General features: G+C 39.3%; 3 protein-coding genes across 4 annotated transcripts in view; 2 read left to right on the top strand and 1 right to left on the bottom strand.

Moving 5' to 3' along the window:
* The window catches only part of LOC6591325 (coiled-coil domain-containing protein lobo), a 31,925-nt gene extending 14,443 nt beyond the window's left edge, over positions 1-17,482 (bottom strand). For both annotated transcript variants that reach the window (XM_026984316.1, XM_026984315.1), the window contains exons 1-2: positions 17,051-17,482; positions 16,859-16,987 (exon numbers count right to left, since the gene is read on the bottom strand). In XM_026984316.1, coding sequence (XP_026840117.1) covers positions 16,859-16,987; positions 17,051-17,473 — 552 coding nt within the window. In that variant the 5' untranslated portion in view covers positions 17,474-17,482. The remainder of the gene's footprint in view (positions 1-16,858; positions 16,988-17,050) is intronic.
* Positions 1,815-10,791, top strand: LOC6592094 (protein distal antenna). The gene is given in 2 exon segments (XM_002016712.2): positions 1,815-1,839; positions 8,243-10,791. A coding segment is annotated over 1 exon segment (2,382 nt). The 5' UTR covers positions 1,815-1,839; positions 8,243-8,295; the 3' UTR covers positions 10,678-10,791.
* A 1,839-nt stretch (positions 17,483-19,321) lies between the features above and the next one.
* LOC6591956 lies at positions 19,322-20,294 on the top strand. The gene is made up of 3 exons (XM_026988683.1): positions 19,322-19,499; positions 19,604-19,950; positions 19,984-20,294. Exons 1-3 carry the CDS (start codon positions 19,322-19,324, stop codon positions 20,191-20,193), a joined length of 735 nt encoding a protein of 244 aa, XP_026844484.1. The 3' UTR covers positions 20,194-20,294.
* The last annotated feature ends 832 nt before the right edge of the window (positions 20,295-21,126 follow it).

The raw sequence follows: 21,126 nt of genomic DNA, 5'->3' as shown, positions 1-21,126 counted from the left end.
CGCTCTCTGCTGAGAGCGAAAGAGCGACAATCGAATGTAAACAGTGATGAAGGCATGTATCAAAACAAAGCGAGGAAAACTGGACTCTAAACCAAGAGCAACACAAGCAGCAGGAGAAGCACATGACGGGCAGCAGCCAGTCTGCGGCGAAAATAACAGAGCTATCAGCAACAATGACCGCCTCCTGGATTAATCACTCAAGGGCCAAGTTGGACTAAATGCAATTGTTATTTATGTACGTTACATCAGTAGTCGTAGTCTTAATACTTTAGTAAAGACTGGCTCCTGTTGCTCTCCGGCAAAACCCATTCCTTTTCCTTTTCAAAATAATATTCAAAAAATATTGTAGATATCGATGTTGTTTTGAAGCTGTTAAGATATACATTTGCATCCTGGAAGTAGTCAAACTACACATTCACACAAATGCGCACAGCATGTTGCTGCAGTGCACGCAGCATCATTCGATTTCGCTCGTTTTTGCACATAACCATCATATACGGTGGTCCGGTCCCAGAAACGGTCTCGGTCTCTGCCTCGCTTTACTCAGCCAACAGACCACCCGTTCACAGGTCGGAAGGTCCTTCCAGCGCAAAAATATACAACACACATATAGGCGTATAGGCGTATAGGCGCGTCCACTAAGACATGACAACAAGAAAGTATGCTTGCTGCTGCTAAGGCCGAAAAGGATGTGATGTGCGTCTCACACAGCCTACAAACCGGCCGCACGAGTATTGCGTCGACTTCGTTGATGTTTCGGTGCATACAAATGCTTGTATATATGTGTGAATACTTGGCTGCGTGCGTGTGAGTGCGAGTGCGAGTGCGAGTGCGAACTGTCCAGCCTGTTCATCCAAGTAGACGGGACGGACCGGACCGGACAGTACAGTGGCCTGTGGTTGGGTTGGCCAATACCAGCAGAAGCGGCGACGAGACGAGAGCAATGGCGTTGGCAACGTCGACTTCTTCGCTGCCGTCTTGGCCGTTATTAATCATTGTACATTTGGCTGTCACCGAAAAAGGCCGCGAATTCGGCAGCAACGGGACACGCAGAGAGCGAGAGCGTCGACACACTCGTACATACGTACATGCACTGCTACGTAAATTGAAGCGAAAAAGGAACAAAACGAAAACTACAAATACTGGCGACTGACCATACATACACTTTTAAGCAAGCACACATACTCTTTCAAACACACACGCGCAAGGCAACCACCACCTCGTGTGTGTGTGTGTATGTGTGTGTGTGTGTGTGGGCTCGTACTCAGGAGAAACGAAACACCAACTGAGACAGAGGCGCGCATAACGTGGACGTGCGATTTTAAATTTTCCGTGGATGCCGCTGTCGCTGTCGCCGTCGCCGTCATCGTAGTGCGGAAATTCGCCGCGCTAAAATCAAAATTCGCTCAAATTGTGCGCTTGCTAGCTCGCGGTAGTTTGTCGCCGGACGCTAGCTGTTTAGGTTCGCATAATATTCGTCGACGACAAAAAGGTCACATCCTTTCGAAAGCCGGTCGCCTAAAGACGGTGTTTGTGCTGTCGCGGCTAAGATTGGAACGATGGCAAATAATTGTAAATAAACGAGAGCAATGTTAAATAGTGCTTCCAGCTCATAAACGTGACCAACATTTGATCTCCTAGTTAACTATCAATCAAGTAACCAAAAGAATAACACAAGACAGTGACCATTATATTCCTGAAAGTGACTTGCTGTTATGTGAATATCCCAGGACGATCCAAATATAAGGCATTCCTATTCAGATTTATTAAATCGAGAAAAAGTGCCCTCCTTCATCGGAAGGTTTACATTCAACTTTTCTCCGGAAGTGTAGGAAAAAGGTTAGTATGTGTGTTTCAACCTAAAAATCTCCTAAGCTATTCGAAGGAATCAAAATACTTAATCTGTAAAAGCGCGCATTACTTCAAGTTATACTATTTGTTAAAAGTGCCAACATTTTGCACTTCTTGAATTAAGTCAAGGTAAAAGTTCCACGATCGAAGAGAAGCTGTCAAAGGAGCGAATATTAATTCGAACAACGCATTTATTTCAAACAATACAGCAATGTCTAAATCTAAAAATATCCGTAACATGTGTGTTAGAGACCTTGGGTTTATGACATACACTTTCGTTCTAAAATAAATACTTTTCAATCTTCGGAAAGGGTTTTTTAATTTTTTTATTACTAACCTTTTGTCCAGAAACCTGTAACGTAGACCCATCCTAATCACTTACTATTATTTTCCATTGATTTTGAATATTTTTAAAAAGTTGGGAGATTTTTAGCAGGTAAATAACAAAAAATTTGTATCACGTGGTACAGTGAGAGATTTTATCCCATTTAGCCAATATCAATCTGTGAATTATATATTAAATACATTTATCTCGTTAAATCAATCGGGATCGAAACAGAGAAAGCGCTCTGCTCGATCAATCCCACTGAAGGAGGCCTGAACCTGGAACTCATTTCAGACCCCTCTCAATGGCCAACGGATACGAATTAATTTCTTCGATTTAAGAAGAGAAATGTTCCAGTTAAACGTTCCTCACGCGTCTATCTTGGATTGTGCCAGCGGTGGCGGAGGGAGAGGGACGGCAGTGGCGCTCTCTTTTCGATGACCAGGTATTAAAACCATCTGAGTGACAGAGACAACAGAGAAGAGATATTCGTCCGAGGCAGAGAACTCGTTTCCCTTAAGACTTGGTCGCACCCATATCTGAGAAATAAGTAAACAGTACACTTATTTATAAGAATTTAAAAGTGGGATGCACAAATCCTCAAAGATGTTGTCACGCGGGTTTTCTGTATTGAATAGAATAGAAGGGTGCATGGCAAATTTCAAATAATTATACCGGTTCTGCAGATGGATGCATCACAGAACCAAAATCATCTTGTTCTAGCATTAATAGTCTCCGAAATCCACGACAGATCGTGTAATTAAACAGATTTTATTTACGTATACACCAAATTTTAGGTCTCATGAGATAGGGCAATTTTTAGGAGCGAAATTTGAATAATATTTGAATCAAACTTAATTTCGAGTGATATCAAAAGAGTTTGGTCGAATAGGCTCTAGAAGCTCTTAAAAAGCTGGATAATCGAAGGGACAGACGGACGTAGCTCCTAGGTTTGGGTCGTCGTCGTCGACACCCCCCGAGCCATGTCTGACCGAAAGAAAATGTTCTGCACATTAATTCTTGATAAATCGCGGTCCATCGAGGGTATTTTTTTTGTTGCTGGGACAAGCGAGACGGTGGTTGGCGTCCGAGCGAATAAGCGTTTGTTTCCTTTAATATATTGTTGGGATGCATTCATAGATGGGATTATGTGTGTCAAAAGTGTGTTGTCCCAAGATGTATCCCTAATACGTACTATATATTTATGTTGGTAACCAACCAAACGAGACGATTTACATATTACATCTTATTTACATCTATGTACATAAGATTTGTTTTTGAAACATGTATGTACATTGGTTACCAGCATCAATGTAATTGCTGTCAGTACTTTTCTGCCTCTCGGGTCGAAAAAATCTGTTCTTTAAATGTTCCGCAAGAAACAGAAGTTTGCAACGAACGTAAGTAGCCGTTGTCGACAACATACAAAGAATCTGATCAATATTTGATTTTTTTGGTCATTGGTTTCATCCATAAAATGATTACAAAAGTTACGATTTTAAGACCCCTCTGTTAGCCCACGGATTTTAAAGTATATTTTTCACTTGACTGATCAGATTTTGACCAGATGTATCCAACAATTTTTCTATCCTCCCGTCTCAAAAATGTGCGCTGCTCATTTCTAAGAAAACTAGACTGAGGACTGAGGCTGGGATTAAAGCTACCTATGTACATAGATATACTTTGAATTAACAATGTTCTGCCAAAGAAAATGAGTTAGAACAAAATTCAGAAGGGTAAGATACCAATTCAGTTGACTAAGAACACATCCGATCTAAATAGATGTATGTACATCGTTGTCACTACTAGACTCATCTAAATTTCGGATCGTCTATTGGCCACATTGGCCTTTGTACGACTAACAGCTGTTGCAGCTGTTAGGTAGGCCGAATCAAATAGCAACAAATTGGAAAAAATTGAATTTGCAGGAGACACCTTTAGTTTATGTTTAATAGGTTTAGGTAATATTTACCTCATAAGCTGCTTTTAATGTAACCCGAGCCAACAGGTCGGCACTTATAGTTACATCAACACACAAATGCAATCATACATGCATACATACATATGTATGTACGAGCACACGAGCGTACACAAGATTACAGTGTTAAGCCCGTCGAGACATTCATACACACACACACATACACGCAAACACGCAAACACACAAACACACAAACACACAAAATTGGGATCAGCCAAAATCAGCTTTTTCTTTTATTTACAGAATACGTCTCCTTCGCTTAGTGTTTTTGTTGGTCCTTTTTATTTATTTTTTTTTATTTGTACATTAACACAAACGAACAGAGAAATCAACAGATATATATACTTATACAAAAGCTCGCACATATTAGTGCTACTAGTTTCAGTCGTTGACCTCTATTTTCCAGACTTTGCTGCTCTCCTATCCTGCCGTGTCCTTGCCACATGCATTCCCTGTCTGTGCCTGTGTCTGAGTGAGTTCAATACGATGCCAAATAGGAAAAAAAAAAGTAAATACAATAAAGTTATAATTGTATATAGGAAAATCAGGAGCTTTTAACACACAAACGTTCATACGCTTTCATACATGTATGTATGTATGTGTGTATATAGGAACACATGAACACATACATATAATATATAAACGTACTTTCACAAACGGCCAGACGGTTGGCCACCACAAACAAACCTACTTATGTATGTACATACGTACATACATACAGATCCGTTACGTACATCCACCCATACATATGAACGTTGCATGTATGGTTGGCAGCAGCACCAGACACAGACAGAACCGTACTCTGCCCATACATACATACATGCATACATACATTCATTCCTACATACATACATATGTACACACTGACAAACTTGGTGTAATTCTTTTATATTTATTTCTTTCATCTTTTTCTGTTGTTACTAGATTTTTTACACACTTCTCACTGTCCCAGTTTGGTTCATGAAAAGTTTAATGGCGCGCCGGCTGGGACAAGGACGGACACTGTACGAAAGAGAAAGTAAAAATTCTTTTGCTTTCGCCATGACTGCTGAATGGTGAAGGACCTTGTAATTTTTACACAGCTGTAAAACTTTTATTCGATATGTGTTTGGCGGACTCGACTGGACTGATGGTAGAGTAGGAGTAGAAACACGTGCATCGCCAACATGATATTTGCCCTCTATTGGTTATGAGCGTTTTGAGTATGTGGGGATGTCCGTCCCTTTGGGAACTTAATGTGATGCATGAATGTCTATGCTTTTTGATATATGGATGTACATATGTACAAACATACATATGTACCATATTTCTTGTGTCCGCCTTGGCAAGATTAGTGGCAGAAAGATCCGTTGGAGCCTGTTTGAGAAAAAATTAACAAGAAAGGTAGGCTGGCCTCGAGCACCGACTCTTTCTACACCCTTTCAGACGGATGTGGGCTTAGTTTGTTCAGTTTAACAGTTTGAAGAAAATCTTCAATCCCAATCCCATAAGAAAATATGATATATTTATACCAAGTCTTACTTTTCAATTTTCAAAAGCCCTTCTACATACAATTATATATAAACTTTTTTAGAGAGTCATATAGATGTGCGAATGTATTGTTTAAGGATGCCAAATTTCTTGCACACCTAACTTTTATGACCTAAAAACAGAAACCAAACAATTCAAAAATGTTTCAAAATTTAAGTTCTGCGATTAAGGGGTACATTTTTACATTCGTATTTGATTCTCATTTGGTTTACTGGACAAATATCATCATTTAGAGAACATATAGTCTTTATAGCCTTTAAGCATTCATTATCGTATCAAAACTCTTAAGATTTATCCTGAACATTTTACAAAAACTAAAGAAGCTGTAGATTTCATTTTTTGTATAGCAAGCGACTATAAATTAAGGAACTGGAAATCTACTAGATCATTAATAGTCTATCTCTAGCACCGTTTGCAAAAGTTGTAGTGATTTAGACTAGATCTTATCAGATATGCTAAAGATATCAACAGCCATAAATTATGTACATACTCATGTATGTTTATTCTGACCAGCAAGAAAATTAGTACATAAAGAAATGGCTGTAAATCTGCATATAGTACCCAAGTTTTAGTTTCACTCTTTATACAGTACATACTTATGTACATATGTACATTTTTATATATATATATTTCATATAAGTATATATGTATGTATAGACGCAGGACGCAGGAAAGTTTAAACAAAAATTGTAATACAAAATCTATGAAATGTAAAGATCTCCAAAGGCTTATCTTCAACTTCAACATTTGTTTGACCGTTCGCACTACTTATGTACATAGCCTTGTAGTAGAAATGTGCCGTATTTAAGTCTATTAATTTGAATTTGAATCGAAAACTTGGTATTAGGAGGATGGCATTTCTAATCAACAGCGAACATTTTGAGTTCACTTTAAGTGGCTGTCAATGTGAAGGCATCCTTGATAAGAAAAACTAACAAACTTCTGTCAGGTGTTTTGGTTACTCTTGATTTTCTTATTGCGCTCTTAAGAGATAGCCGAATTTCTCTTTCAATGAATCCTCTCTGCACAGATACAGAAGCACAGAGAAGCGTTTGTATTACAGGTTCACTCCTTGTACGAGTATAAAATTGTACGAATATGCTGTGTGTTCTTGTATACAATACATCGGGAATGAATTCATGTGTCAGTCATGCGCAAAACGTGTTTTTCATTTTAAAATTGCACGTCCCGCTCCCCAATCGAGCCAGCTCTTTTGCATGCCTCGTTCTTTCTAGGGAGATGGAGGCGGAGCATATTGTTATTTGTTTCGCCTCCGCTCAGGCTCCGGCTGCGGCTCCTGGCCGCTATAAAGAGGCATATTGGCTGACGACTGACCACTGACGACTGACGACTGACGACTACTTGCCCACTGAGGCTCAAAGTCTCACTTACATTCACCATACACCAAGTTTCGAGGCACAGAGACTTTCCGATGCACCTGCCGGGATGTAGATGTAGATGTAGGTGTAGGAGCTAGCGCAATAGCGCAATAGCGCAACAGGCGTGTTTGGCATTGGCATGGCGTGGATGGGGATGTTTAATGCTGCGAGCGAACTTGCAGCGAAAAGTGGCACGAAACAGGTAACAAGTTATAAACTGTAGACTCGTGTGCTCGGCTATGATTCGTGTTCGAGTCTGGCATGGATACGGGTTTTGTTCGTATGCATCACGTAAAGAAGCCGATGACGATAGCGAATGGCTTGTTCTTGTTGCTTATTCGTAGTTTTCTCGCGACGTCGGCGCTGCGCGCTGCATTTTGGAGCAGGCGCGCCGCGGCGCGAAGGCAACGCACCAATTAGCATATTCCATTGTCTCTTTGTATGTCTGTATGTATGTTTTATATACATATATACCTATGTAGACACCTACATATACATATGTATGTACGTGTGTATGTAGATTTATAAACAGTATATATTTATGTAAATAAATATTCATATACAGTATGTATGTATGTGTGTGTGTGTATTCAGGCATTTTAATTTTTAGAATCCTTGTGCGCTGAGAAAAAGCACGGGGGGCGTGCCTCAGCTCATTTGCCTATACAGCTGAAGAGAAGAGAAGAGAAGGGAAGAAAAGAGAAGGAGCAAAAGAAGGCAGCGGCGTGGCGTTTCCATGAGAATTTTTGTCATCTCAATTTGTAGCGTTTGGTTGTGTACATATGTCTATGTACATATACATAAATACATACATATGTATGTACATACCTTTTGATAAATGAGTTTGTGTACGCGGTTTATTTACACCGCGTGTTGTCTGAAAAGTTTCAAACGCGAGACGATTTTATTGGAGCAGTGTACGAACATCTGACTCGCTGCTTCGACCCCAACCCGTACAACCCCAAAAGTAGAACGTAGAACAAGTACATGACGCGCGCACACGGCATTCGCCGTCGATGTACATATGTGCATACGTATGTAAGTGGCTGTGTGCCTGATGCTAGCGAATGAAAACGTACAGTTTTATATACTACTAGATCATAACATGCGTTTGAGTCCTAACTGTGTCACAATAATTAATTTTAGCACTCGCCAAATCTGCTTGTTTTTTTTTTTCAGAACTCAAACTGTTCGACAACGGCTTGAAGTTGGATATTTCCAGCTACCCCCACATGAACATTCGGATGGGTACGAAGGGCAAGCGACCTTTGCGTAGCTTGACCCCGCGGGACAAAATCCATGCCATACAGCGCATACACGATGGCGAGTCGAAGGCATCTGTGGCCAGGGACATTGGCGTTCCCGAGTCTACGCTTCGCGGCTGGTGCAAGAATGAGGATAAGCTGCGCTTCATGTCGCGCCAGTCGACAACAGATAAGATGTGCGCCGACGCGCTTGCCGATAAGCTTGATGTCTCTACAGGGCTGCTGGGACCACCCGAGAAGAGGCAGCGCATCGATCCCTCCCTTCCGCTGAACTTCTCAAACAAAATGAAATTCGATGAGCTCGGCTTTAAGCGCGCCCCCCTCAACGGCTTAGACTATAGTACAAACAAAAATATCTCCGAATTGAATTATAATGGGCTAGCCGTTGATTATGTGGGATTCAATGGTCAGCATAAAGTATTCAGTGGCGATATCAACCGACCCGCAAATCCCTCCCCAAACGCCATAAGTCCCCTATCAAGTTTGACTCACCTATCTGGTCTCACCGGCCTATCGCAGTCTCCGCTGGCTATAAGTTTCAATGAACTAACCACAAACCTAAATTTATTGGCACAGCTGAATCCCAGTCTTGCGGCAATGTCAGGGCTGAATAGTTTTCCAACAACTGCCAACAACTTGCGAAATTCAAAACCGAGTGTACAGCCTCCGCTGCAAGTACAAAGCCCACGCAGTGATAGTGGCGACCGAACACCCGGACTGTCCGTCAAGAACTGGGCTAAGCAAAAACCATTATCGGCCGTGTCAAGCGATGTCAGTTGCAGCATTAACTTGACTATTAAAAACGAAGCAAAAGGAGGAGACATCAAAAGTCCAAGTCCATCAATAGCACCCTCACATGTAGGTAGTATCATCTCACTGTCTAATTTGGCTGAGGACCCACTGCTTTACTGGCTAAAGTCTCAGCAGACGATGCTCGGACTGAACAGCCTATATCCGCCAATGGGGATGACAAGTCCACCAATACGCTCCTCCACGCCACAGCATATAATCCAACACGCACAAACACCACCACTACCGTCTGCGCCATTGACACCTTCATCGACTCCATCTGGCAGTCTCGACGAGAAGAACGTGGCTTGGTATAACTGGTGCAAGGTTTTTGGAGCTAGCCTTAACACTCTTAACAACCCAAACTCAGCGACGCTAGCTGCATTGCAGGCCAATTCATTGCAACACCAGCATCAGCCTATATCGGCTGTATCTGACGGCACTGATATAGCCGATACGTCGAAAGGACCTTTTGATAATATTCTCTACTCACATCTCACAAAGGAGTCTGAAACCCCGTCGGTCCGTAGCCTATCATCAAACGAGCACAATCAAATGGACCAGATAGAAGGTGATGAGGTGACAGACCCGGACCTGGATGCAGAGATCGAAGGCGACGTTCCCGGTAAGCCGGAAGATTTGTCAGCATCCGCAAAGCGAATAACTCCATCTCAAAGTCCGATAGCATCATTAGTTCCGGAAAGCCATACTTCTGAACCTTGTACTAAAACGAGTACCACCCCGTCTGACTGTATAAGTAGACCCGGAAGCGTGGGTGGGGATTGCAAAAAGATCCTCGACAACATGCTATACAAAATTGGGGGCATCAAATCCCATATGCCCATTATTGTAGATACGGCCTGCGAATCAGAAGCAAGTTTTATCAATGAACACACTCAACACTCCAACAACAACGATATTAGCGCCAGCAACAACAACAATAACAACTCAAATAAAACTGATGAAGAAGAGAAGGCAAAATATTTAGATTTAACTGGCGACAACGAAGACGTAAAGGCCATCAGGCATGGCGAGAAGTTTCTACAGTGGCTGGAAAACTGCAGTAATCCTCGGGTAACCGCTGTGCAACTTATGCAGCTGAGATTTTTGATCGCAGCTATAAAATCCAGCAACGAGCCTCAAGTTACAGAGAAACCAAATAAGGACCTGCTGGAAAACGAGGAAAACACTGAGGAAGACTCATGCAGGAATAAGATCAGACGCCGAAAATAGGACAAGCCCAAGTTGGCGCCTTCGGAGCCAGCCACGGATATTCATATAACGAATGCACAGCAGGAAGCAATCGCCAAACGCACTTACGGCTCGAAACGCTCACGGCTAGGACTACCATACGTAGGAATTGGCAGTCTTGGTAACACACCGGCAACTTTAAGGTGCCAGACAACTTCACCTGCTGTTTACCAATCATCGGCCACCCTATTGAGCTCACTGTTCTTCCCTCCCTATGAATTTGTACATTGTGACCTCGATGATGACCCGAACGACTGCCAGATAATAGGCGAGTATCAGCAGTACGATGAACTAAGTTCCAGCAGTTAGAACGAACCTTAATTTTATTACGGAATCCTTACATATAATACATTACATTCGCTTCACGCTGTGCGTCTACAGACTATTTGGTTTTCTGTTGGTAACCTAACTCAAAACATCAACTTTTTGGACTTACATTTTACTAATTAATCATATGATAACAATGTATATATTAAAAATGTCTATTTGTAGTTATTATAGTTAATTTAAACAAGGAAAAGTTTATGTTTTATCCGATTCAATAGAAAAATGGTTATAGAATTTACTTTTTTTGTTAAAAAACTTTCCATGTGCAAGGTGGTATAAATGAATAAAATGCATTTGATATCAAATGCTTTTAAGTTTCGTTTCATAAATCTACTAAGAAAATAACGATACAAAAACGATGTGCTCATAAGAATTTTCCTGATTCAAAATTTTTGCGATATTTAAATAAAAGGCATTTACAACTTTGAATGTAATAATTTTAAATACATGTTTAATAAAAGAATATTAGATAATTTTAATGAAATTGTTTTTTTTCTGAATTAAAACGTCACAATAGGTAGTACCTACGATGCACCAATCAACCTTATGCATATCATATATACGTATATATATGTACATATGTATGCAACGATCAATGAAATAGACTCTTGGATTTCCATAGAAAAATATATGTATACATTTATTATTCAGGATAATATTCTTTTATAAACAAAATACAAAATTAGCGCTCTAGGTCCCGTGGTTTTCGCTGTAATGTTTTGTTTTTGAACGCTACAAATGGTAATATGTATCGATCAATGCAGTATAATCAAGGACTTGAAATTAATATAAATGGCAAAATCATCCAAAAACTTTGTATTAATTATTATTTTAATGATTTCTGAAGGTTAACTACATTGAATCGTAAAGAGACTTCAAAAATTGCCATGAAAACTCGCTCGAGGTGTGTTTAAAGCACTTCTTTAATGAGGAGCAGGAGAGCAAAGAGGCATTGGGGCAACGTTTTTTTGTTAACAATTTGTGAATTCACAAAACATTCACACGAAACAGAACTATGGAAATACCTATGTATAGTAGGGTAGGTATGACAATATTTCGTGTTTGTTTCTGAAGCTATTTCAGCCAAATTGTGTTCTATATATTTGTCAGTAAATAAATCATAATCAACGAAAATAATTATAAATTCTAAAAAGGAGCGGTAAAATGTGAGCTTGGTAGAGTTGGTCAAACGGCTACAGCTCAGCTGTTTATAAATAAATTAGACGTGCCAAATTGTTTAGTGCCAATTGATGGATTTTTAGAATTTCTTCAAAGTGCTTCAAAGCTTGGTCTAAAAAAAAACCATCAATAAATGTGGCTATAAGAATAATATATAAGTATGTACGGTTTGCTTGAAACTAATGGAAACATACATTTTGTAAATATATACATATCAATATCGACAGCCGAAAACCCGACGAAGGCATCACTGACCAAGATCGGGCCGCCGATGCCGAGTCAGCGGATCCTCCAGCAGGCAGCTGCACTTCCACCATATCCACCCACTGCCCACCGATGCAATGTTCCGTTAATGATGTAGTGGTCTTCGGAACCCATAGTATAGAATGTTAAAAATTACAGGCCAAAATTGACAAGAAAAAACTGAAAACTGCCTTTTATTTTAGCAAAATGATTTATTTTCAAATGCATTTGTGATGACCCCAGACTAACGCAGCGAAGCCCCGGGAGAAATTGAAGTTGTAAAACATTTAAAAATACATTTCAGCGCTATTTTTAACATTGAACTTAACATGGACCTGACTGTGTCATTTAACCTGTCACCCGATGCGGTGAAACAGCCCGAGACCATGATCGAAGCGCCACCTTGTTTAACGGTCTTCTTTGTTTATTTTGGATTTAATTCTAAAGAAATTAAACTTGGATTTTTCGATCCAAACAATCATATTTCAAAAACTGGGACCATTGTGAATATGCTCTAAGGCGAATTGAAGGCGCTTTTTAACATTCTTGATGGACATTCTTGAATCTTTACCAGGGGACCTAAGCCCATTGTTAGGTCCCCTGGTGAAGATTCAAGGTATTATGAACGCCGAAATGTAGAGACATTCTGAGTAACAATTTATCTGGAGAATATGCCGATTATTTGCCACTAGCCACTTGATATTTCAACAGGACAACGAACCGATACATTGCTGCAGCTCAACCAAGAGGGAACCAATGTTTTGCAATGACCACCACAGAACTTGTGGCGAATTCTAAGCCAAGTAGTTGACCAAAAAAAAAACCAGCAATTAAAAGGATTTGTCCCGAATTTTACAGGAAGAATGAAAGAAAAACTCCCCTTCAATACCAAAGCATTGCCCCACTTTTCTTAAGAAGAAAGGTCATCCCACTCAATATTAAAGTAATTTTATTAAAAATACTGGGCAAATTTGAATTTTTTACCATTTTTTTCCAGGTGACTTAAGTATATGAGCAGGACATTTTGGAGATGGGTTCAGATTTTTAAATTATTTCGTATCAGAACACTACATGTAGAACTATTTGAGACAAAAAAATTTGAGCTGTAAAATAAAAACTTGTCTTGATTTTCGTTGAAATTCTTGGTGCAGTTCTTGTGGCTTAAGTGTATGAGCACCACTGGTGGTATATATTTCTATATAATATATGGTATTATTATTACTATTCGTCCGACAAAATCTTTAACAAAAATAATGAAAAAATCAAATTTAGAAATAAAATTATTTATTCAACCAAAAAAAAAATAATAACAATCGAACATACTGTTTAAAGATATAGATCAAAATAAAAACAGAACTGGGTTTTGTTTTTCCTGTTTTTTTTTTATAAATCTAGGCATCTAATGTACTTTACTGGCGCTATTTTACCAAGTTACACTAGGGTAATAAAAGTTTAAAAATTTACCGTCGGCCGAGATTTGGGCAAGTTTTTGGGATTTCTTAGATATGTATATAGCTCAATATATTAGAGATGTTTAAGGAAAAATTTGTACCATGAATCACATCTCTTGTAAGGGATAATAGTAAAAGGAAACATGACTATGAAATAACATAAATTATCGAAAAAGTGAACTTTTACTTATTTTAATAGGTTTTCAAATCAAATTAAACGAAATTATATGTCAATTGGTAAAATTGGTCGACTTTCAATCAATTTAGAAAATAATATCTGTACAAAAGTATATGGAAATCTCTTTTTATTAGCTTTTTATGTTTGTTAAAATGTCTGTCGGAAATGTTTTGTCGAAAATTCCCATATATGTATGTACAACTATTTTAACAGTTGCGCACATTTGAAATACGCGCAAACCTTCAACTTGCATATCAGTTTCAGGGCAGAGAGCTTTTGTCAGCAAACGATAACATTATAGATTGCTACATTAACAAGCTAGCTGCTATGAAACTGGATGTTGTGAAGCGAATCAGTGTTGTGAAGAATGTTTTCATTTTAGTGAAAAGCATTTGTAACTTTTTCATATTAATTTATTGTCAATACCTTCGACAGCCGACACTCATTTAGTTTTATGGCGGCCAAATAATTATTATTGTAAAATTGCTAAAAAATGCTCTGTCGTTCTGTTGCTCGCCTGTTACGAAAACAGTCTGTGCTCTGGTTCTGTTAAGCGGGCTGCGTCAGCTGTTAGCACAAAGTCGCAAAATGTTGTTGCCCGACCAATTATTTCAGAGCCGAGTTTGAGGTTGGGTTAGGAAAATGTATGTGATTTCAGTCGATAGTATCGATAGCCCAACATTTTTCTTCGAAACGGGTTTCTTTTATGCTCTATTTGAATCGGGTATTGATTCCGTAGATAACCACTTGCAGTCCTGTACGACATTATCCATTATGGGACCCGTTACTTTGAATTCGACATGTAACAAACTGAGCAAAATTTAAAAATTGTAGAGACGAATATAAATCCCATATCAGGATCAGACAATATAACAAACTGAACAAAATTTAAAAATTGTAGAGACGAATATAAATCCCAAAGAAATGGATTCACAGCCCTTCGAAATATATACTCTTTTGGACACGAAAGCAGCTGAAACATTGCGTTATAACAGGTTGGAGGCGTCCCAAAGACGATTGGAATTTGGATTGCAGTTGATCCTTGGAAAATACGCAGACAACCGGCGGACAAAAGGAAAATCCTGTGCAGCGTGGAGTACACCACGTGGAATAGCTGCCCAGACCGGTCTATTCAACAGGCCAGCGGGCGAAGAAACTACATCTGTACAACGGCAATGCTGTACCGAGGGTGCGCGTCTTGTGGTACGAGGTGAAGCAGCCGCGTTCCCTGGTCCTCGAGCCGCGTCGCAGCTAGATGTACTGGTCAGAGTGGTCCTCTGACTCCATACGCCTCGCTGCGATGGACGGATCCGAGCTGCAAACCATCATAGCGGAAGCCAATCATGCGGTGGGGCTCAGGTTCGACCAGGAGATGAGGATCTGTGCCTGCCCCATCCACTTCCAGCTGGCCAAAGACGGGGTCGACTGCATCCCACCCAAGAACTACATCAGCTTCAGCGAGAGGCCGCCTATTGCTGCATACGACAGACTGCCCAACAAGGGGAGTGAAAAGTCACAATATCTGTCAAAATTCTTCAGCTAACAAAATCCTACTCCACTACTTCCCCCAGCTTTGCATATCGACCACCCTGCTCTGCGAAGGCTGGGCCAATTTTTTTCGCAGCGGCGTATGGCCTTATCTTCTGTAGTTTTGTCGCACGCGCATCGGTAAGAGCTTCACAGAGCCAAAGGACGACCAGGCTTCGGATCCGTTGTCGCCGCCGACGCTTAGCAATTGGCAAATTATTTACATTTGTTTTAGTGTTTTTTTGCTATCGCCAATCGTTCATGAGCGAAAGAATTGAATGGTTTCAATGTGTGTATGTAGAGTCTCAAACCTTTTTTCCCCCTTATTGATTTGGCAACCTTGGTTTTGAGATCTGCGCAAATCTGTTTGGTCTTGGGATAATCCGCTCGAGTACGAACGTAGAATACATAATTTAATATTGAGCGTAAACAACCTCATATGATTGCTTGCTGTTCAAGATGGTTTTTGGTGTTAGTTTGGTTGTGGGTGCGCTCTCGCAGCGATGCAAATTGGGCCAGACAGCCGAGATTTTGGCAAAAATTCGAAAAATTGAGTTAGAAATTTTAAACTAGGTACGCTTGATTATATTTAGGAACTGAAATACATTTCAGACCAATCCGAACACATTCCACCCTTCCGCCCCTATAACTGGCAATTTTTACATTTATACCCGATAGTCAATCAGTACGACTCCCTTCCGTCAGAGGGCGCACACTGCACGATGAAGAGTTTTTGAAAGAGAGGGAGTGAGTAAGCGCGCGGAAGCCACTGGAAATGTATGTGTTCCTTCAGGCTATAATAATAATTTGATCTGATATTGAATGAACAATTCTCTATGATTCTGCGTTTTTAATTTTCTCGTATCTTCAAAATTGTGGATGCCACAGATTTTCGACTTTTGTGGGAGCGGAAAATAGCGTGGAAAAATTCTTAAACATTCTCTTAAACATTCAGTTTGATATCACTGATTATCGACTATAAAAACATCCTTAAAACATCCTGCTGCATCCATGGCATACCGTTCGTTACTGCGATCATTTACCATACTTTCCCTATCATTCATTTACATTCCAAGTTTCGTTGAGTTTGGACCATTGCCGCCTTTTCTGTCCTGTCGCCTAAAGACGCCACCGTAATGTAATACCACTACCTACGGACTGAACAAACTCCCTTCTAATATCTTATGCCATTTGGAACCGATTTTCGATGTTCGATGTTGAACGCTTAAGAATTCTATCTTACTTTGATGGTCCCGTAGGTGTGGTCTTCCTCTTCTTATTTCCGAATTTTTGTATAAAAATCTGTTAACGAAGACTTAATTATCGCAAGTTTGGATTTATCTGACTTCAAAGCAAATAATCTCGCCATATCAGGTTTGAAAAATCAAAAATGGGTTGATATATATCTTTAACAAACTTTTTTCAAATGTCATTCTCTTTCTATTTCTTAAATTTCTTTATATATCGGCGTTGCCGATGAAAAAATGGGTTCCAAGAAAGTCTGACCTTAGAACAACTCAGCCCATATAAGTTGGGGCCTTCGCACCGAAATTTATTTAGATGCGTACACAAAATGTTTTCTTACCAAATTGACTTGGTCCTCTAGCGGTTCAAATTGAATAAAATCAGCAACAAACTTTGAAATTTCCTCTATACTTGATATGAGCTCAGGGTATATAAAGGCCGTGGGTCTAATCGTGGTACATACAAACTTCTGTAAAGATGGAAATTTTGGCTGTTTATATTCTTAATAAAAATTTGTTTCTTGATGATTTACCTGAACTCTGCATTCGTTAGGTAAGGCCAAAACCATTGGCCGTCGCTTTGGGTAGATTAATACAAACTGCTTGCGAAAATTCTCTGCATAGAGTAAAAGAAGTCTTTCCTTTGGGGATAACGTATAGTATGAGGGAGGATAGCATTGTGGACTGTCCTGGTACTCGTCCGCTGTCTCGGGAAATGATAAGTCGATTTTTCCGATATTCAAGGCTGGTTCACCTTCTGATAAACTAAATTCACTTTCCTCATAGGTACCCATTTCTTCTTCACAAAGCTCCTCAGAATCCTGTTCATATCCAAACTCCCCTTCCGACTGCTCTGCTGCACGAAGCTCGTCAATTTCTTTTAATTTGGCAGCATGTCGCTGTGGGTCTATGGTGCTGGTCACCTTTTTGTACTTCTGGAATAAAACCTTCGGCATTTTTTGTCTTTGCCTTTTTTTGTTGTTGTTAAAAATAATAAACAGAAACTTTTGTCTCTATAACAACGGCGTACGTAGGAAATATGTTTACTCAATATGTAAATTGGTAGAAATAAAATTACAGACAAATTCATACAACACAATTTTATGAGCTTGCTTAGTAAATATTTAGAATGAATGTCTATAGGGGGTGTTCCTCCAATCAACTACAACAAAATTCTGATTCGTGTGCCATCGATTCACGTTCCAGCCGATTTCGAACTGAGTTTAAATTCTAGTTGCCAGAGCAGGCTGTCCCGGTTGACTAGAGATTTGGTTAATTATACTGCTACAACATCCGTCCGTCCGTCTTGATTGACACATTGTTCTTAAAGACTATAAAAGCAAGCAAATTTGGTGTACGGGCTCCAGTGATGTCACACTGATTCAAGTTTTTTTCGACATTTTGCTACACTCACTATCGCCCAGTTTTAAAGATAAGTTAAAGAATTACCATACCAGCGGTATGGAAAGAGATGCAAGAATTACCGTTAGAACATAACTATAAACTGTGGTCCTCTCTTTCTCTTCATGCTTTTCCCATGCAACATACATGTCGCGATCAATATTTCATTACAGCTTAATGTGGGAAACATTTTTCCTGGCAAATTTACTTTCCATCTACTCTTAAAACCTTTTATTCCTATAAATTTCTGTTTAAACATTGAATCGAAAAACAACTATCACATAAAATGTATGTTACAGCTCCAGACACCAAAATATAATATAAACTAAATAGCATTACAAAAATTGCAAGAAACAATTTGGTTTTTAAAGATTTACCTTATGACATGTGGTTTTTTTTTTAAAAGCTTTACCCGCTGATATATGAGATGAAGCTAACAATTCTAGTTATCCTACAGCTTTAGGTGAAATATTATTGATCTATATATGCCTGCTAGCACCTTAGACCCCGAAACTATCCTTACTCTCGTTTTCTATATGATTTCTATAGACGAATTGAACAACCATCGTTTTTTTGTTGTAGATTTTGTTCTATTAGTTGCATTTTTGGTCGTAAATCGAGTTCAGGACTCGCACATCTGGTTGCGGTTACATGTTTTATAAAGTTCGAAACGATGCTTGATTTAGCCTCTTATGTCTGTGCGTAACGAGAACAGCGTTTTCACTATTTATATTACATCAATAAAACCTGCATTCAAGAATAATTAGCGACAAATTTGTCGACAGAGACTAGGATTGAGATCGACGCCGTTGATCCGTTTATGGCTGGCGCTAGGATTTATTTGTACTTCCTTTCGCATTTAAATGGCTAGAGTCTGTCTACCTGGGAGACGCGCTTACATTCATGAAACCAATTGCTGCAACTGCAACCATATTTCTGTTCTCATCGCTGTTAAGCGACTCAATTATGTTCCTACACTCTAATTCTCAAATCATTCGGTTGCCCTGGTCCGCTACCTGTAATGAAGCGGGCCAATGCATGAGTGAGGTCGGAGAAGTACTATTTTTTGTTTCGGTTTGCCATTTAATTGCCACTGCTCGTGCTAAGTGTTCCTAAGAAAAACAAGGAACCAACATTCAATCAAGCACATGTCGTCCTACCCGGTTGCCAGTCTTGACTCCGGGCGCCTGTGCCCCGAAAGTCTAGAGTGTCAAGAATAACCTTTGTCTGAGTCAACGATAGACTATGCAATTTTTGTATGTGGTTAACTGAATTAACGCGAACTAGCCGTGTACCCAGCCTGAAAATGTATAAAAGGTAGCTACTTTAAGGACAACGCATCATTTTGAAGTACGTCTCGAATGATACACATCGCAGCACAGCACAGCGCAGATCACGTTATAATGCATTTTGCGAAAATAATTATTTTACTGTTATCAGTACACGAAAGTTGCTTGGCATTATATATTAAAAGGGCAGACAAAATGCCAGAAGCTACCAGAAGAGCTGGAGGCAACGCAAAGGCTCGGAAAGATGAGTGGGGTGTCTTTCAGAGCACACTCGGACTATCACAAGAGAAAAGTATGTATTCCTACCACAATTTATTGTGGATGTTTGGCTATTGGAATTGGATTGATTGGAAGTTTAACTAACAATTGCGAAATATATTTCTTTATTTCTTATAGTCGATCTTCTAAAATCACAAAAGGACCAACAAGGAACGAAAGAATTACTAAACCGGTTCATTAGGGAAAATTCGAAAATGTTAATGTCCCAAAAAACGACAAACAGGGACGAGTTTACGAGTTTTTACAGATCAGTGCTTAAAAAGTTAACAGCATCAAAGGGCATGCTCAAAACTTCCCTGAATTTCGAGCTGGAAAATGACGATAAGCCTCTGAAACCAATGAAGAGATCTCGCCGAAAGATTGCAATTAAGATGGTGTCCGACGTGCCGTCAGAGAATGTTGACTATTTATTAAAGATGTTCTATCAGAAACATAAAATTCATTCAAATTATCACGACCGTGATGTTCAAAATGAAGTTGATTATGACAAGCAAGAGCATATCCCAACCGATTCTGATAAGGATACTGAATACGACTTTGACAATCTTTATGATGATGAGGGCGATGTTGGGCTTATAGCTAAGTCACGTCAAAGCACGGAGTACGGATCCTTCCAAGATCTAATTATGCAATCGAAAATGATCGAGTGGGAGCGTGAGAATGAAGAAACCAAGCTGCATAGCTCGAGCAATGACCACTTTATTTAAAATATATAAGTGTCTACATAAGTTGTGTTATTAAAGGGCAGTGGGCGGTGCAATAGGGGTTCATATGCTGGCATTGAACTTATGTGAAGCTTAAGATAGTATAAACATTGTACATATAAGTTTTAAATTTACGGATAGTAAAATGTACAATATTTTCATAAGCAAAATAAAATATATTATTTTTTAACTATTATACAATGATATAACATGAAATCTTTTACAAAACTAAAAATTATTTTTATGTTTTCAACCATTTATACATATGTACATATGTATGCATGTAACTTTTTCTAATAATATTAAAATTAATTTGTGTGTTTAAGGCTTTCTTTAAAAACGATACTCAATAAATGCCAGGTAATTGTTAAGCACAGCAAAAATAATCTCCGAGTATGAAAAATATTTTCTAGTCCGTAAGTCCCTCTGTTGCACTGCACACTACAATAGTCTCACAGCTTTAAAGTTGTCTCAACTAATTTGACTCTTAATACGTGACAATTTGTCGGAATTATGAAAGTTCCACAGAAACAATCGATAGAAATTCCATTAATAGTCGGAAAAAACATGTGTGTGCAATCCAGATTCGCTAATCTGCTAGATACGGCCATTTTGCAATGTGACTCCTGTGATATCACACAGTGACAAGAGTATTTCAAAATTTCTCCCCACCCCCTTTCGCCGCCACAAAGGACAAAAGTCTATGCCATCCACAATTTTTAATATACTAATAAACCAGAAACGCAGAATCATAGAGAATGACTATATCCACCAGATTGCGGAGTTAAGTTTGGATCAATTTCATAGCAAGAAGGAAAAAATGAAAAAATCATTGGCTACGTAACCCTTTCCAAGGGCTTATGTACTTATTCTCTCTCTCACACACTCTGGGGGAACGAACGCTATAGAACGGCTACTGTTGGTGGGAGAATTGAA

The sequence above is a fragment of the Drosophila persimilis genome, unplaced genomic scaffold, assembly GCF_003286085.1.
Source record: "Drosophila persimilis strain 14011-0111.01,24,50 unplaced genomic scaffold, DperRS2 tig00000000-arrow-pilon, whole genome shotgun sequence".
Taxonomy (NCBI): domain Eukaryota; kingdom Metazoa; phylum Arthropoda; class Insecta; order Diptera; family Drosophilidae; genus Drosophila; species Drosophila persimilis.
This window is presented reverse-complemented; position numbering and strand designations above follow the sequence as displayed.

Coding starts and splice junctions, on each gene's coding strand:
- LOC6591956 (XM_026988683.1), top strand. CDS start 19,322: ATGCATTTTGCGAAAATAATTATTTTACTGTTATCAGTACACGAAAGT. Junction 19,500..19,603: donor CGGACTATCACAAGAGAAAA/GTATGTATTCCT, acceptor TATTTCTTATAG/TCGATCTTCTAAAATCACAA. Junction 19,951..19,983: donor CAAATTATCACGACCGTGAT/GTTCAAAATGAA, acceptor GACAAGCAAGAG/CATATCCCAACCGATTCTGA.